At 38.5% G+C, this 17,031-nt stretch overlaps 1 protein-coding gene across 4 annotated transcripts in view; it reads left to right on the plus strand.

The window, feature by feature from the left end:
- The first annotated feature begins 5,634 nt into the window (after positions 1–5,634).
- Positions 5,635–17,031, plus strand: part of LOC121388816 (cytoplasmic dynein 1 light intermediate chain 2-like) — a 39,104-nt gene continuing 27,707 nt past the window's right edge. For all 4 annotated transcript variants that reach the window (XM_041520320.1, XM_041520321.1, XM_041520322.1 and 1 more), the window contains exons 1-3: positions 5,635–5,713; positions 10,378–10,451; positions 13,818–13,934. In XM_041520320.1, coding sequence (XP_041376254.1) covers positions 5,643–5,713; positions 10,378–10,451; positions 13,818–13,934 — 262 coding nt within the window. In that variant the 5' untranslated portion in view covers positions 5,635–5,642. The remainder of the gene's footprint in view (positions 5,714–10,377; positions 10,452–13,817; positions 13,935–17,031) is intronic.

A 17,031-nucleotide genomic window follows, 5' to 3' on the forward strand; every position in this document is an offset into this window, starting at 1 on the left:
TTTATGTTAAACGGAGTTATTTCCCTTTAATATATGGTAGCCGATTTTAGCCATGTTTCGTGTTCGCTTTGTCACGCTAACTCACGAGTACTGATAAATTACGAGATACGAGGGAGTATTCTTTTTATTATCCGTTATATTATCATTCTTTTGATCTTATATTTGCGACAATTGTCTCTCGTATCCTCTATATATTTGACAGCGGTAGACTCGTTAACTAGAACAACGACATTGGCGTGACGTCACTTATGATAGGTTTAGCGCTGAAACATATACCCCATGGCCCCGTTCCACGAAGCGATCTTAGCACTAAGATCACCTTAAGCCTATATCACATTATACGACGCGACGCAACTCAACAGTTCAATCGCGTCGTGTGGTGTGTATTGAAAAATCAGCAGTCTGCGACTGATTTTCAATCAGCCCGACTGCATTTCACAGTATGCATATGGCAAACACCCAGTCATACTTACCGGTAAATACTAACTCGTTACTTATTCCGTAGTCTCATCTATCATATTAAGTGGACCCTCGTACAATTAGGGTCCGTTCATGAATTAGGCAATGTAACATTCTAGTAGGGAGAGGAAGGGATTTCATGGGGGTGTTACGAAACATGGGAATGGAGGAGGTGTTTGTCAAGAGTTATATATCATGTTTTAAGAATAATTTCATGTTTATTTATAAATTAAAATGCAGCTAATCATTGCTGTTGTGGGTTTTTTACTGATGATTTTATATTCAGTGGTATTATTACCAAACAAACATAAATACAAAATCTTATAGTATTAGCCAATGTCTTTTGGGAGAGGTTATGCATTGAATGTTACATAATTTTCAAGTAGTGGCCTATGCGTTACAGAAGGTCACAGGATTATGGGATGAGGTCGTCTGAAAAGGAGCTTTTAAAATACTTTTTCCTACTAGTGAATAGTTGGGGGTTCTTATTACTTGAATAGATTTCGAGTGGTGAATTTAAAGCATTTTGAATGTATTGTTTCATGAATGAAATACCTCACTGGTCAGCATGATCAGAAGAAAATTAGTCCTATCGGAAGATGCCAACAATTGGATGTGCCAGTAATGTATTAATTGTCCCTCCTAGTATTTTCAGATTACTGCCACTCACTTCAGGCGCCTGTGACTGACCCACCTCCCCTCCTTTCCTCCCCTCTCCCTCTCTGCCCCCCCCCCCCCCCCCCCCCTCTCTCTCTCTCTCTCTCTCTCTCTCTCTCTCTCTCTCTCTCTCTCTCTCTCTCTCTCTCTCTCTCTCTCTCCCTCTCCCTCTCCCTCTCGCACACAATGTAAATTGTACATTATTTCGATTTGAAACAGATACAGGTACGTGTGTGAATGAATTGTCGCTGGGAATAGGCATCAATAAAGTATAACAAAACACCATTCACAAGTACCATGCCACTTTAGGCGATGTCGTTTTAACATCATCAACCGGCCTCGGTGGCGTAGTGGTTAGGCCATCGGTCTACAGGCTGGTAGGTACTGGGTTCGGATCCCAGTCGTGGCATGGGATTTTTAATCCAAATACTGACTCCAAACCGTGAGTGAGTGCTCCGCAAGGCCCAATGGGTAGATGTAAACAACTTGCAAAGGCCATGGTTTGTGCTATCCTGCCTGTGGGAAGCGCAAATAAAAGATCCCTTGCTGCTAATCGAAAAGAGTAGCCCATGTAGTGGCGACAGCGGGTTTCCTCTCAAAATATGTGTGATCCTTAACCATGTGTCTGACGCCATATAACCGTAAATAAAATGTGTTGAGTGCGTCGTTAAATAAAATATCTTTCTTTCTTTTAACATCATCATGTCAACTACGACAGTCCGAGCTCACCAGTATCTTGTTGGACCCATCTTAGATTTTTAAAAGAGGGGTAATTGACAAGACTTATTTTTTTCGGTTGAGTTGAGTCGCATCGTATAGTGTGAATGGAATTTCAGACACGACACGACACGACACGACACGACGCGACCGTCCAGTTGAGTAAAGTCGTATAATGTACTCTAGGCTTTAGTGCATAAGGTAGCTATGCACTTAAGGTGATTTTAGGGCTAATATCGCTTTGTGGAACCGGGCCCTTAATCATACTTAAGCATATGCTTGACGCCATATAACCGTAAATAAAATGTGCGTCGTTAAATAAAACATTTCTTTCTTTTTCTAGTTTGTATGTATGTATTGATGTATGAATATCTATATATTGTATGCATGTCGAAGTTGACTATTACATACATAGATATTAACTCACTGGCGCAGGGGATAATTAAATCCTTTCTGGCCTCACAAATTGTCCCATGCCGTTGCTGGGACTCGAACCTGTGGCACCGAATCGTCCGCAAATTGCAAGACTAACCACGATGCGCTCTGAGCTATCGAAGCATCCATAAAAAGGATGTTCTTTAACTCAACCATATGCATGGGGCCTACAATATACGCGGTCGATCCCGCTTACGTGCATGGAACAGTGGGCAGACCTGGCACTGGCTAGTATGTATTGATGTATGAATATATTGTATGTATGTCGAGGTTGACTGTTACATACATAGTTATTAACGCACTGGCGCAGGGGATAATTAAATCCTTTCCGGCCTCACAAATTGTCCCATGCCGTTGCTGGGACTCGAACCTATGGCACCAAATCGCCCGCAACTTGCAGACTTGCCAAGATACCTTTTGAGCTATTGAGGCATCCATAAAAAAGATGCTCTTTAACTCAACTATATGCATGAGGCCTACACGCTACGCTGTCGATCCCGCTTACGTACATGAAACAGTGGGCAGACCTGGCACTGGCTAGTATGTATTGATGCATGAATATCTATATATTGTATGTACGTCGAGGCTGACTGTTACATACATAGATATTAACGCACTGGCGCAGGGGATAATCAAATCCTTTCTGGCCTCACAAATTGTCCCATGCCGTTGCTGGGACTCGAACCTATGGCACCGAATCGCCCGCAACTTGCAGAATTGCCACGATACCTTTTGAGCTATTGAGGCATCCATAAAAAGGATGCTCTTTAACTCAACTATATGCATGAGGCCTACAAGCTACGCCTTCGATCCCGCTTACGTGCATCTTTTATCAACTTGTGCTGATACATTATAATATTATTACACTCGGGGACTTTCCGAGCTATGCCTTCGATGAAAAAAGCTGTGTCGCTCTGCTCTCTCGAGTTGCCCCCCCCCCCCCCCCCCCCCCCCCCCTACACCTGGAGAGACTTATTGCAAGCTACGGCTCTTTGTTGGAGTACCGCGTCGCTTACATTGGCGACGCGGTAACGAACACGACGAAGAGAAAGGGAAGAGGAAGGAGGAAGAGGAAAGAAAGAAAGAAGTGTTTTATTTAACGACGCACTCAACACATTTTATTTACGGTTATATGGCGTCAGACATATGGTTAAGGACCACATAGATTTTGAGAGGAAACCCGCTGTCGCCACTACATGGGCTACTCTTCCGATTGGCAGCAAGGGATCTTTTATTTGCACTTCCCACAGGCAGGATAGCACAAACCATGGCCTTTGTTGAACCAGTTATGGATCACTGGTCGGTGAAAGTGGTTTACACCTACCCATTGAGCCTTGCGGAGCACTCACTCAGGGTTTGGAGTCGGTATCTGGATTAAAAATCCCATGCCTCGACTGGGGTCCGAACCCAGTACCTACCAGCCTGTAGACCGATGGCCTGCCACGACGCCACCGAGGCCGGTGAGGAAGAGGAAACCTGCACCAGGGACGGTTCAGGTGGGGGGGGGGGACCTAAAATGGCGGTCCTGTCTGCGTCGCCGCCCCCATCCCCGGGACCCGACGAACCAGTGCCAGCCAGTGGACCAGTCGACGCCGCAGTTGGACACAGCGATCTGCGAGACTCCACGGCGTGCGTCTCCCGTTCCAACCCCTTCGAGGCGGTCGGCGTCGAGTCCCCCACCCCCGGGGGGCTCCGCCAAGACCCCTATGGAGGGTGCTGCTGCGAAGCGGAAGGCCGTCACCCCACCGAGTAATGACCAGCCAGCCAAGGCCCGACCTTTCGCGACCGCCCGGGGCAGGGACGCCGCCTGGAGCCTAGCCATCTCCAAGATCAAGGGCCAGTACGCTCGATACTTGGTTGGGGACACCTCGGACACCAGCTCACTGCCGGGAGACATTCTTGAGGGCACTTTAAGAAGTTTCCTGACGGAGTTGAGTGTGCCATCCACGCAATGGAACTACGAGACGGGAAGTTTGGACTTGGGTGACGTCGCGCCGAGATGATCTCTACAGACAGGGAATACTCTTCGAATACATGGACAACTACACCGTCCATAGAGTACTGAAGATCATCGCCGGCGCCCATTACGTCGAGCTAGCCAAGACCTTGCTAGCCCACCGTTGGAGGAAACTGGTGCCACAGTTCAACGCCAAGCACTTCATCTCGTCCCCGTAGTCGCCAACCGTTCCAAGGGCTTAGTTGGACTTTAAAAAATTTGGCCGACATTCAAAATTTTATTTTATTTTATTTTTTATTTATTTTATTTTATTTTTTTTGTAAACAGTCCGACGCACTTTATTTTGGCATCCCGTCTAAATTGCTCAAATCACCTTAAAACCCTTTCGGTCGAGCACTCTAATTTTTTTCTTTGGACTTAAATTTTTGTCCAGACATGAGTAGTGTCAATGAGCTCATTTTGGCTTTAGGTCTTTGACCCAACTACTAAATTCGTATTCCAAATTCCGCCCACCTTAAACTCACCCCGCTATTTACTAATAGCTATTTTCAAAGACGGTGAAGTGGTAAATAGTTTAATGAGAGGTGATGTAACATGAAATGCATTTTCCAAATAACAAGTACGTATGGCAAATTGTAGACAAAGCATCAAAACGACAATGCGAGGCAAAACGTTATTGCATTTTCGTTTTTCTCGCATTTTCGCTCCAACTATGTCGCATTGTCACCCTCTATTATAAGCGCGACAAAACAAATTAGCATTTTTCATTTTTAAATTTAGGGGATTACCGATTAAAAATTCAGTGACCAAAGAGCAATATTGTTATATTGGTTCATTCTGTAATTGTTACTAATTTTGATGATGAAATAATATGATAAAAAATAATGTGATTTTCCGCAAATTTAATCGATGCTGCGTTCATTAGAAGTCGGTCGGTGTGGCATCGATCCCCGTCATTGGGCCCATTGGGCTATTTCTCGTCACAGCCAGTGCACCACAACTGGTATATCAAAGACCGTGGTATGTGCTATCTTGTCTGTGGGATGGTGCATATAAAAAGATCCCTTGCTACTAATGAAAAATGTAGCGGGTTTCCTCTCTGTGACTATCAAAATGACCATATGTTTGAGATCCAATAGGTGATGATTAAAAATCAATGTGCGCTAGTGATGTCGTTTAACAAAATACATTTTCACTTTGTGAATTCTCGATATTCACAACCACCAAATGAAAGCAGCATAAACAGCGCATGAATCATCGCCACATGAATTACTGGAAACTGAAAAGCGCATGCGTAGCCAGCTGGCATTTACATTCGGGTAACATCGATTGTTTCCGTTTTAACCTCGCCCTTGAAAAACATTAATCCGAAAACTAACGATAATTACCGAACATAAACTGAAGATCATTTGGCAACATGGCTCCCATCGGAGAAAGAAATGACAGGATGGGTTCTGCTACTGCTACAGAAGACAGTCAAAATCTATGGTAATGGATTTTTTGTTGTATGCATTCTACACAATTATTATTACTGCTATTCATTTATTCTATTATATCCACACTAATATATGTCATTTTTGGATAACCAAGAATGTCTACAACATTTTCATTTTGATTCTGAATAATGTTTTATTGCCAAAAATCATTGAAAATATCTATAATTGTCTCATATGTGATATGAGCATCACTTCGTGTTTTCATAGGTTATTTTTCCCCAACACCAATATGTTTTCATTGTAGTTACCATGTCATATTAATAACTTTAAGCATATTTTAATGATTGCTAATAATGTAATAAGTAGGCCTACTGTAGTTGGTGCAGACTATAAAACTGGATCCTGATTTCAGTGATGAGGAGGCCCTGTCCAACAGGTTTCTTTTAACATATCAACATGAAGTCCGACATACAACTGCAGTAGGTGTTAAATTATGTTTTCTGCTATTACCAATTTGTTATTGCCAGCTGCTTGTTCATTTATGAGGTTTTTCTTGACAGTTTGGGAATATTTTCATTAACAATATAGTGGCATAGGAATGTGTCAAAAAAAAGGAGGGGGGGGGGGCACACTTTTATACTTAGACACTTTTACACTATTATAAAGCAAAATATCTGAAAAGTGGGGGGGGGGCACATGCCCCCTTGCCCCCACCCCCCACCCCGCTTCCTACACCAGTGCAATAAAGTTCAGAGATGTAAGTAGGATAGAGACTGGTCAGCTTCGGTAAGCATAAAGTTTTAAACACTCAGTACTAAATCATATCAATATTTATACTTCAAAACACACAAAAACTTGTAATCAAATGCTAATTTAAAGACATCCATTAACAGTAATTACAACAACCAAACTCGTACATCTAACTGTGAGACTTGGAACGTAAACAAACAGTAAAAATTAAAGTACTACCGACAATGATCATATGAAAAGTCAATTATTTCGATTTCCTTTCAGGGAACATTTTGTTTTCAAAATCTTGATTAGCAAAATGTCTAGTCAATTGAAAATTGATTAACAGCTTGTTTAATGTTTAAAAATTGTGTAGCGATTTCTGAAACCGTAAAAATTAAAAGTACTACCGACAACAAATTGTATGAAAAAAGAAAGAAAAGGATCTAGTACAAGTCAGTTATTTCAGTTTCCTTTCAGGGAACATTAAAAAAAATTAAATCTTGATTAGTAAAATGTTCCCTGCCTATCACATGCAACAGTTCACCAATGAATATTTTCCCAACATTATGTCTCATCTCAATCATGATATATGCATTCATTTCATTTCAACTTATTTTTGCGCTTATATCCAATTAAGGTTCAAGCACACTGTCCTGGGCACACACCTCAGCTATCTGGGCTGTCTGTCCAGGACAGTGGGTTAGTTGGTTAGTGGTTAGTGAGAGAAGAGAGTGTAGTGGCCTTACACCTACCCATTGAGTCTGTAAGAACTCCCTCTGGGTTGGAGCCATTACTGGTCGTGAACCCTATACCTACAAGCCTGTAGTCTGATGGCTTAATTACTACTGCGCCACCGAGGCCGGTATATATGCATTGATGTGATTTTAGTCAAAGATAAATTGTAAGCAAAACATTTCCAATTACTGGCTCCCAAACAGATTCCCAGTCTGGAGCTCCACGCGGTAAGACGTGTTTGTTTCGCTTGTGCACACTGCACGTGCTTTCGTGTGCTCGACTTGGGGGTCCTTCATTTCGTTGTTTTTGTCAGCGAAATGAAGTTTACTACTGGGATGTATGCGGCCATTGGAACTGATTGAACGCTGGAACGCTTCTCGTTTCGACAGTCTGCACCACCTGGATGGATTCTTTTTTAGCGAGATTCCTTGCCTCCACGTCATTTCTCCGTCTGACTGTCGACTTGGTTTTTTTCGTGACTTGTATGACGGCCATTCTGCAGAACGCCACGGTTGTTCGCGTTTAGTCTCTACATGTCTGAGCCTGTCCTAGCAGCACTGGAAGATTGACCGCCCCACTCTAAGAAGAAATAGGAAGCGGGGTCGGCCCCTACTACTCTTTTTCTAGACTTTACCTTGCTTTATAGTGATACCATCTCGTATCCTCCGGAGTCGGGCCCGTCCGCACCACTATATGAAACCATGACGACTGGACTATACCCTAGTCTGATACTCTCTCTCTCGTTCAGATGGATCCGGCTTCTCAAGATCTGTATTTCAGCACAGCACTACACCTTCAACGTCTATCGACTGTCAATCTAGGGGTTTTCTTGATGGGATGCAACCCATCTCGTCCCTTTAAGCTGTGCACTCAAACGGCCTTAACGAGGCCACTCGCGTGGACATATCGATTGGACTTTAAACTTTTAGATCTGTGTTCAAAATTTTATGTCGAAATTACTTCTTTTTTTAAAATATTATTAAATAATCCGATCCTCTCTTCTTTCTCAAGATTATTTAATTTTGGACTGTCCTTCTAAAATGCTCCAAATTATATAAATATTCGACCGAACAGTAAATTCTTTTTATTTGTGGCTTGTAACCTTTTAATTTTTTTTATTTATTCTATTAACTTTTTTACTAATTGCTATTTTCAAAATTCTGCCCATTTTCAAACCCCCCCCTCCATCCCGAGTCAGGCCACCGATCTTGTCGGACTCGGGATGGGTGTGTTCGAAACCCTAGTGGTATATGGGCACGTTAAACTAGTTATCATCATCACCAAACAGCTGTTATGTACTGTAACACAGTGCAGGCTTAATAATGCAAAGAGTGACCAGTCTTTTAAGATTGCATGATATAGACCTTAGTTTTTGATAAAACCAAGGCGAGTGAAAAATTGCACACCTCAAAATGCTAAAGGCAAGTGGAACACTGTACTCATTATTTAAAATGATAATTTCTCGCTCCAGCCAGTGCACCACGACTGGTATAACAAAGGCTGTGGTATGTGTTATCCTGACTATGGGATGGTGCATATAAAAGATCCCTTGCTGCTAATCGAAAAGAGTAGCCCATAAAGTGGCGACAGCAGGTTTCATCTCTCTCGATATGTGTGGACCATAACCATATGTGTGACCCATATAACCATAAATAAAATGTGTTGAGTGCATTGTTAAATAAAACATTTCCTTCCTTCCTTAAAATGACAAGGCGAGTAAAAACTAAGTTATTAATTTATGAAGTATTTGGTAATTTAATGTTGTGACATATGTTGCAAAAATGTACCAATAATCAAAAAAAAAATTCTTATTTTATATTTAGTTTCGTTTACTCTAGTGAAGTCGGACTTCTTTCCCCTATAGGGAATTTAATTATTCGAATATTTAATGAGCAATGCTATGGAAGTATAATTATAAAACTAGTCCACTTTATGAACTACTCTGATGCAGGCTATTTGTTTTAAAAATTATAATAAGTACTATTAAGATAACTAAACATTTGTATGAATCAACTAGTCTTGAATGTCATTACATAGAACGTGATTAGGATAATTTGATCCTCACAGCCTTTGATTTATATACCAGTCGTGTGGTACTGGTTGAAATTGGGAAAACCAAATGGTCCCATGGTGAAGGTTCAGTTCTACGACCCAAGCAAATGAACATGTAAATAATTTACCCGAACCCCGAACCCAAGCACCTCAGGCGAGAACTACCGACTGTACTATAACTCTTACATTATATGTTTTAAAAACCACAAACAAATCATGTCTTATGTTATACATGTAGTACATGGGTTAATAAATGTTTGGCACAAGTGTTATTTGAATATTAAACCAATGAAAGAAAATATGAACAGATGATGTTCGATTCATCTCGGCCCATAGCAGAACCGCACACGGCATTTCGAATGATAGCCCTGAGCAAACAAGGAACTATATCCTTAAAACCATAAAAAAAAATGTGTCAAGTGCATCGTTAAATAAAACATTTTCTCCCTTCCTTCCTTAGGAACTATATCCTTAACATGTATATTTAGTTCAGTGACTGATATTCGGTCTCTCACACCAATCAATATACATCTTGCAAAATATTAAAAGCAGACGTCAATCAATTGAAAACGTGAAAGTTGTGGACTTGCAGGTATTTTTAATATTCATTGGTACAAATTCAGGTCATTTTGAGTAAATAATTTTGAGTAAATAATTTTGAGTAAATAAATGAGCACTATTGGCGTGAGATAGGGTGAGCACATATTCACCCATGCGGAAGTCATTTTGTGCGAGCACATTCACATGGTAAGGACTGGTAACCTGTGGGTAATACATGATATTCTGGACAAACTTCATTTATCTTATTCAGATTTGTAATGTCTTTTAGTTCCTCTAATTGTAGCTAGATGTTAGGACTTTAGAATAGATGGATGTTTTGATGGTGATGTCATGCTGTATATGATAACCCAGGGTTGATTGTGCATGTGTCATTCATGTGTTAACTGTTACCTTACTTTCAGTCAACAAATACAATCACTGGTATAAATGAATCAAACAAAACAAATAACACTCGTCATTCAGATTTTAGTTGTCAATCCAGATTTGCAATAATTGCTGTGGAAACTATTTTCTTAATTGCAGGGGTTGGACATTTCCATTTTAGATATTCCAGCCAAGAAGGATTCTTCCATTACCAGTTACCTATTAACCATCCTTGGTCTTGTCTAAACATTCTCACAATTTAATTTTTTCCAGGGCAAACATTCTGAGTGAAGTTCAGTCCCAGTCTGCATCTAAATTGTCAACATCACGGTCGTTATTAGTCTTAGGTAAGTTGTGCAATTTCATGTTGCTACATATATATCAGAGTTGCACACTAGCGACTTGCTGCAAAGTTTATTTAGTAACTTTTGCTTTATAAAATAAATATTATACCCATGCAAAATTATAACCAAATAATTTAATTTACTAGTGGAAAAAACATTAAAATATACTTTTCTCAAGTTTATATTTTTGAAATTCCAATTTGTATCAATTGGTATTAACAGTTTTTACTGATGAAAATAATTGAGATCAAGTATTACTTAGATAAATATATGGTGAATGCAAAAGCCCTTGAAAACTGTAATTTAACAGTGAAAACTGTAATTTAACAGTGAAAACTGTAATTTAACAGTGAAAACTGTTTAAAAACTGCTTGAATTTTGCCTTTGAAATTGTGGATGAATCGGCACTCACACTGGACACAATTTAGGTTCAGCCAATTTTTATATTTAGAGTATTTCTTTGAAAGTTATTCAAAAGTGGCTAATTTAAAGATGATTTTATTAGTATATATGCTACATGTTGTAACCACTTTATATCAAAAGTAGCAGATGGCTAAATTGGCAATGGACCAGGTGAGCCTTGATGGACATTGTATGATTGTGTCTATTGGGAAATAGAAATTTTTCTTAAAGTCCGAACCAAAATGTTAACAACTACGATAAATTGATCTCCTACTTTTATTTTTCAGTAGATTTTACCCATATTTTGTCCAGACAGAAATCTTGAAAAAAACCTCATTACAATGACACAGATTCCACATACTAGATGATAACCATGTCAGCTATATTAACTTCACTGTGATCACATAGGGCAAAAAGCATGTAATTTTGTGCCGGCTGCCATTTTGACTTTTTATGGAATATTCTCCAAGAGGGGTGAAAGGATATGACTTAATCTAACAATGTCATAACATGTTATGATATAAAAGCAAACATGATGACATCATATTAATTTTTAAAATTATTATTTGTTTGTTTAAAGATACCACTAGCAATTGTTGATTTTATATTAATTATATCTCATACTTTGGAGGCTTTCACCCCTCTTGAAGAATATTCCAGAAAAAACAAAATGGCAGACGGCAGAAAACTGCATGTATTTTGCCCTGTAGATGCTATCTCAGCGAATTTGATACTGGTGACATCGTTGCAGTCTCATATGTGGAATCTGTGTCACTGTAATGTTTTTTTCACAACTTGTGTCTGGATAAAATTTGGGGGAAATGTTACAGTACAGAGTCTCCCGGTATTTTATCAAACCTCCCACCCCCTGTGCAGGAGACAATTTCTCCTGTTAAATGACATTTTTGTAAGCATAAAAAAAAAAATCGATCCTGTGTTGTCAAAATAACATAAGGGAAGTAACTCATTCTCATTTGGAAAATGTCGACTACTTTCGGTTTCTGAGAATGTAACATGCCAAATTGTCCCGACTGTTTAACCTTTGCCAAAGTAGGACTTGTGGGATATTTATATTGTTAAAAAAGCACATGTAGTTTATAAAATGACGTGTTATTATAATGTTTGTTGTCATCGTAATGGCTACGAAGCGTGTTGCCGATAATTCAAACAGGCTGTGTATTGCCATTCAGTGTTGCCATATATATAACTATCCAATTTAGTTCTAATAATGCCTCTGAATTGTAAAATGTCTTCCCACTAGATTACATAATGCAACTATGACGAATCTGAAGTGCCAGACTCTGGCCACGAGTTGACAGCGTTGATACACACGATGCATGTTAAAATCACATGTCACAGCAAGACAACGAAAAGACCAATTAGCTATATAAACATACTTGTGTCATTTAATTTTGTATGTTTGCACAGTAAAATGTTGGTAACAAGGGTACACTTCAAGAGATTATTTTTGTATAATTAAATGGGTATAATTCCGGTAAATTTCACACGATGTCTGTAATGAGGTTTTACTTATGATTAATGGAAATACAATATTTATTGCATCATTATAAGGATTTTAAATAAGTACCACGCCAATGTTCCTCATAATAGTAAAAACTGAATATTATTTATAAGATTTATATAAATTTGTCTTAGGTACTTACATGTAGGTACACTAACCACAAATGATGATGTAACGTAACCTGTAATAAAGGCTGTAAGTATAATACCGTAAATGTACTAATTAATTTTTTTATTTCTTGTTCATGTTAACATTTTTGGATAAAAGAGTTATTTAAAAAAAAAAATTATGTATTAAATCATAATAATATTTAAACTTCAAACACACCTACTGCTTTCTCTTGACTAAAGGTTGACAGGTCTGAGTTGTTAACAATTTGGTTCGGACTTTAGGTACATATGATACTACATACACATGTATATCAGGTAATGGGATACTGTTTAATTTCTCAAATTATTATAATGTGTTTATATTTTTGTGAATGTTCTGAAATTACCTTTCTGCATTTCTTGCAGTAACATGGGCAGGATGTAGCCCAGTGGTAAAATGCTCGCTTGACGTGTGGTCGGTCTGGGATCAATCCCTGTTGGGTGGGCCCATTGGGCTTTTTCTCATTCTAGCCATTGCACCACGGCTGGTATATCAACGGCCTTGGTATGTGCTATCCTGTCTGTGGGAAAGTGCATATAAAAGATCCCTTGCTACTAATGGTAAAATGTAGCGGGTTTCATCTCTAAGATTATATGTCAAAATTACCATATGTTTGATATCCAATAGCCAATGATTAATAATCAATGTTCTCTAGTGGTGTCGTTAAACAAAACAAACTTTTTTTCTTTACTTATACACAGGATTCAAAAATGTGTTTTTGAGATTTTTTTCACAATACCTCATGATATTGAGCTTAAAATATTGTAAACAAAACAAACTAACTTTATTATGTACTGTTGCAAATCATATTTGACTTTCATGGCAATTTAATAATTTTTCACAGTTATGGCACTTGATCTTAGGAGATGCAATTTTTTTTTTTTAACAATATACTCATATTACTTGTTAGACCCCTACTGGTCCAACCGGAAGGAAGATAGGTTTCATGTCTGTCTGTCCGTTTTGTTTTCTTGTAGTAAGACATTTTATAACAAGAATTAATAAATCAGCGTCTGATGGAGTGGGTTGAAGTTCTACGTTAAAGGAACATCGTCAACAGTTATGCATTAGGAATTATATACAGTGAAACCCCTCTATACCGGACACCCTCGGGACCAAGTAAAATGTCTGGTTTTTAAGAGGTATCCAGTTTAGAGAGGTTAAGTTCTGTACTAATTTTTTAAAAGGGACTGAAACATGTCCGGTTTTTAGGGAATTCCGATTTATAGAGGGTCCGGTTTTGAGAGGTTTCACTGTAATATGTATTTGTTTATTTTGATACTGGTGTATTTCAGGTGATAATGAAACGGGCAAGACAACTTTAATAGCCAAACTGCAGGGCACTGATGAGCCGAAGAAAGGCTCTGGGCTGGAATATTACTACATTGATGTGAAAGACGAATACAGAGACGGTGAGTTCTTTCAGTTGCAAATAGTTATGATCATAGTCCGCTTTCTGCCAGAAAATAATTTGAGGGTACATAATAAAAACTAAACTGATTATAACTAGGTGGATATGGGTCTGAAATCATTTTGAAATTGAACAGTGTATGCATATTCTGTGACAAATTTTAAACAGCAGTTCTCATTCTATAATCTATCTCAGGCAGAAACCCTAATAGTTATTATTAACAATTCCATTTCATCTGCATCCTCTGACAGACATTAAACATAACCCATGCCAAGATGTAAATGGAATTGTTATAATGAAATGTGAAGCTACATCAATCTAATTAAAATTAGCTCCCACTATTACATGTGGATCTAACAGCAGCCAGTTGGAGCTCATGTCCACCAATCAAAACCTTACTTGCAGAATCATGCCAGTGATTTGAAAATAATTTGAAAATATTCCAAATTATCCTGAGGGTATACGAATTGATTCATGTGAATTACGAATGCCTTATTTAGACAAGTAGAACTAATTTTAATCAGATTGCTAACAACACTGCATAATCTCCAATGTCCAGGTAACATTTCGTCTGTAAATAATTTAAATATTGACCAATCACACTTCACCTTTTATAACGTAATTTGGGAGCATACAAATTCTAAAAATATCGGGCAAGTCTATTTTAGTGGCCACAGTACAGCGAACCATACCAATACGTACGGAATGGGTTATCAGTCTTCAATTTTACATTAAAAATTATTTATTTATTTATAAAGAAAAAAAACAACTAAATCAGTCTTCAGTTTTACATTACAAATTGTTTATTTTATAAAATAAAACATGTTTTAAGGCATTTGTAATTCACACGAAACATGTCGTATACCGTCAGGATAATTCGGAATGTTTTCAAATTATTTTTAAATCACTGGCATGATTCTGCAAGTAAGGTTTTGATTGGTGGACATGAACTACAACTGGCTGCTGTTAGATCCACATGTAATAGTGGAGCTAATTTTAATTAGATTGAAGCTACATGTACCTTGGCCATTTAATAAGAATCTGAAATCAACAACAGTACTTAAAACAAAACTGAAATTTGTCCTGAAAAAATGGGGACACCCTAAATAATGTGCCAAAGTGCCAAATTTATACACATTTAACATAATCAGGGCTTCTAGATTATGGTAGCCCCCACTCCCATGGCTAGCGATCTTCATTGTTGGGCTTGCACATAACTACTATTGCCATGCCCGATGGCTAGTGAATTTTTGTGAGTCAAATGTTGCTGATAAATCTATTTTGTAAATATGAATATCCTGCCCCCACCCCCACCCCCCAGTGTTAGTGTTTTTAAGCTCTATCTCCCTTTTTAGGTGACATATCCGATTATTACTATTATTTAGTAAAATTGTATTAACTTTTAAGTAAAGTAGGGCTAGTGAATTTTTAAAATCACTGAGGGGCGGGACGTAGCCCAGTGGTAAAGTGCTCGCTTGATGCTCTGTCTGTTTGGGATCGATCCCCATCGGTGGGCCCATTGGGCTATTTCTTGTTCCAGCCAGTGCACCACAACTAGTAGATTAAAGGCTGTGGTAAGTACTATTCTGTCTGTGGGATGGTACATATAAAAGATCCCTTGCTACTAATGGAAAAATTTAGCGGGTTTCCTCTCTGAGACTATTTGTCATAATGACCTTATGTTTGACATCCGATAGCCGATGATTAATAAATCAATGTGCTCTAGTGGTGTCATTAAACAAAACAAAAACTTTTAAATCACTGATCCCATGACTAGTGCATTTTATAAAAATTCTAGTAGCCCTGATAATATTTGGACTTATTCCTTTAAAGGAATATTACCATGGATTTATCCAGGCATTATGTACTACTGAACTTCCCAAAAGCAAGGTGCACTGACAATTCCCAATTGGATGTATAAATGTTTTCATTTGTAATCTCTTGTGGTAAATTAATTCAATAATGGTGCATGTTCTGTAGCTTAAAAAACCCATCCCAATTATGATTCAATAGCACTAATTTCCCCAATTCCCTCAGACAGAACCCGGAAAAAAAACCCCTGTGTATATGTACTGGGCATCCCAAAGACACATACATGTACATGTAGGTCTGGATTGTTGCTGTTTAAAATGTTTATAATGCTAATATAAATGACTGATTAGATCTGCCAGCAGCTACATGTATGTTTTGACGTAATTTGATATGCCCAGTTCATGTCTGCTATGTACTCGAAATGAAGAATATTTTGCTCACGGCAGTTAATTAAAAAATTGCTGTGGGTGAATCGGCACACCGATGGCAATTTTGAGTCTGCCTGTAGCAATCTTTTACAAAGTGATTCTTGCTGCAAGTAAACATGACTGAAAGGTTATTTTGCTGTATGTAGGGAATATTTCAAATGTACAATATTTAAATACTGACAGTTTGGCAGATAATGTGCACCAGATCTGTGTAGACATTTTGCTGTCATTGAGGATCTTTATCGATGGCAGTAATTTTTATCCATTGGTACAAATCGGTGATGCTACTTACCTGTGGCAATTGCTGTTGGTACCATTATTAATTTTGAGCCCTGCTACATGCTAAAAAAGCTACCCTCTGTTGAAAGAAAATCAAGTATGATGTATAAAATACTTCTTAAATATAAAGTTTGTTTTGTTTAACGACACCACTAGAGTACATTGATATGTTAATCATCGGCTATTGGATGTCAAACATTTGGTAATTCTGACTCGTAGCCAACAGACGAAACCCGCTACATGTTCTTAATGCAGCAAGGGATCTTTTATATGTACTTAGCCATAGACAGGAAAGCACACACCACTGCCTTTGACCAGTTGTGGTGCACTGGTTGGAACGAGAAAACAGCCAGTCAGTTGAATGGATCCACTGAGGTGGTTCGATCCTGCGACACAAGCACCTCAAGTGAGCACTCAACCGACTGAGCTAAATCCCACCCCCATACATTTCTTAATGAAAGAGAGTGATGAAGTTAAAAAACTCTGATTTATCTATTTGCTATATCACTTACTGTGGGTCAGGGCTTTTAACGATGACAGGTTTTTGCCACTGGATTAAAATTACTGCCATCTGTTGAA

This window comes from Gigantopelta aegis, chromosome 14, assembly GCF_016097555.1.
Source record: "Gigantopelta aegis isolate Gae_Host chromosome 14, Gae_host_genome, whole genome shotgun sequence".
NCBI lineage: Eukaryota > Metazoa > Mollusca > Gastropoda > Neomphalida > Peltospiridae > Gigantopelta > Gigantopelta aegis.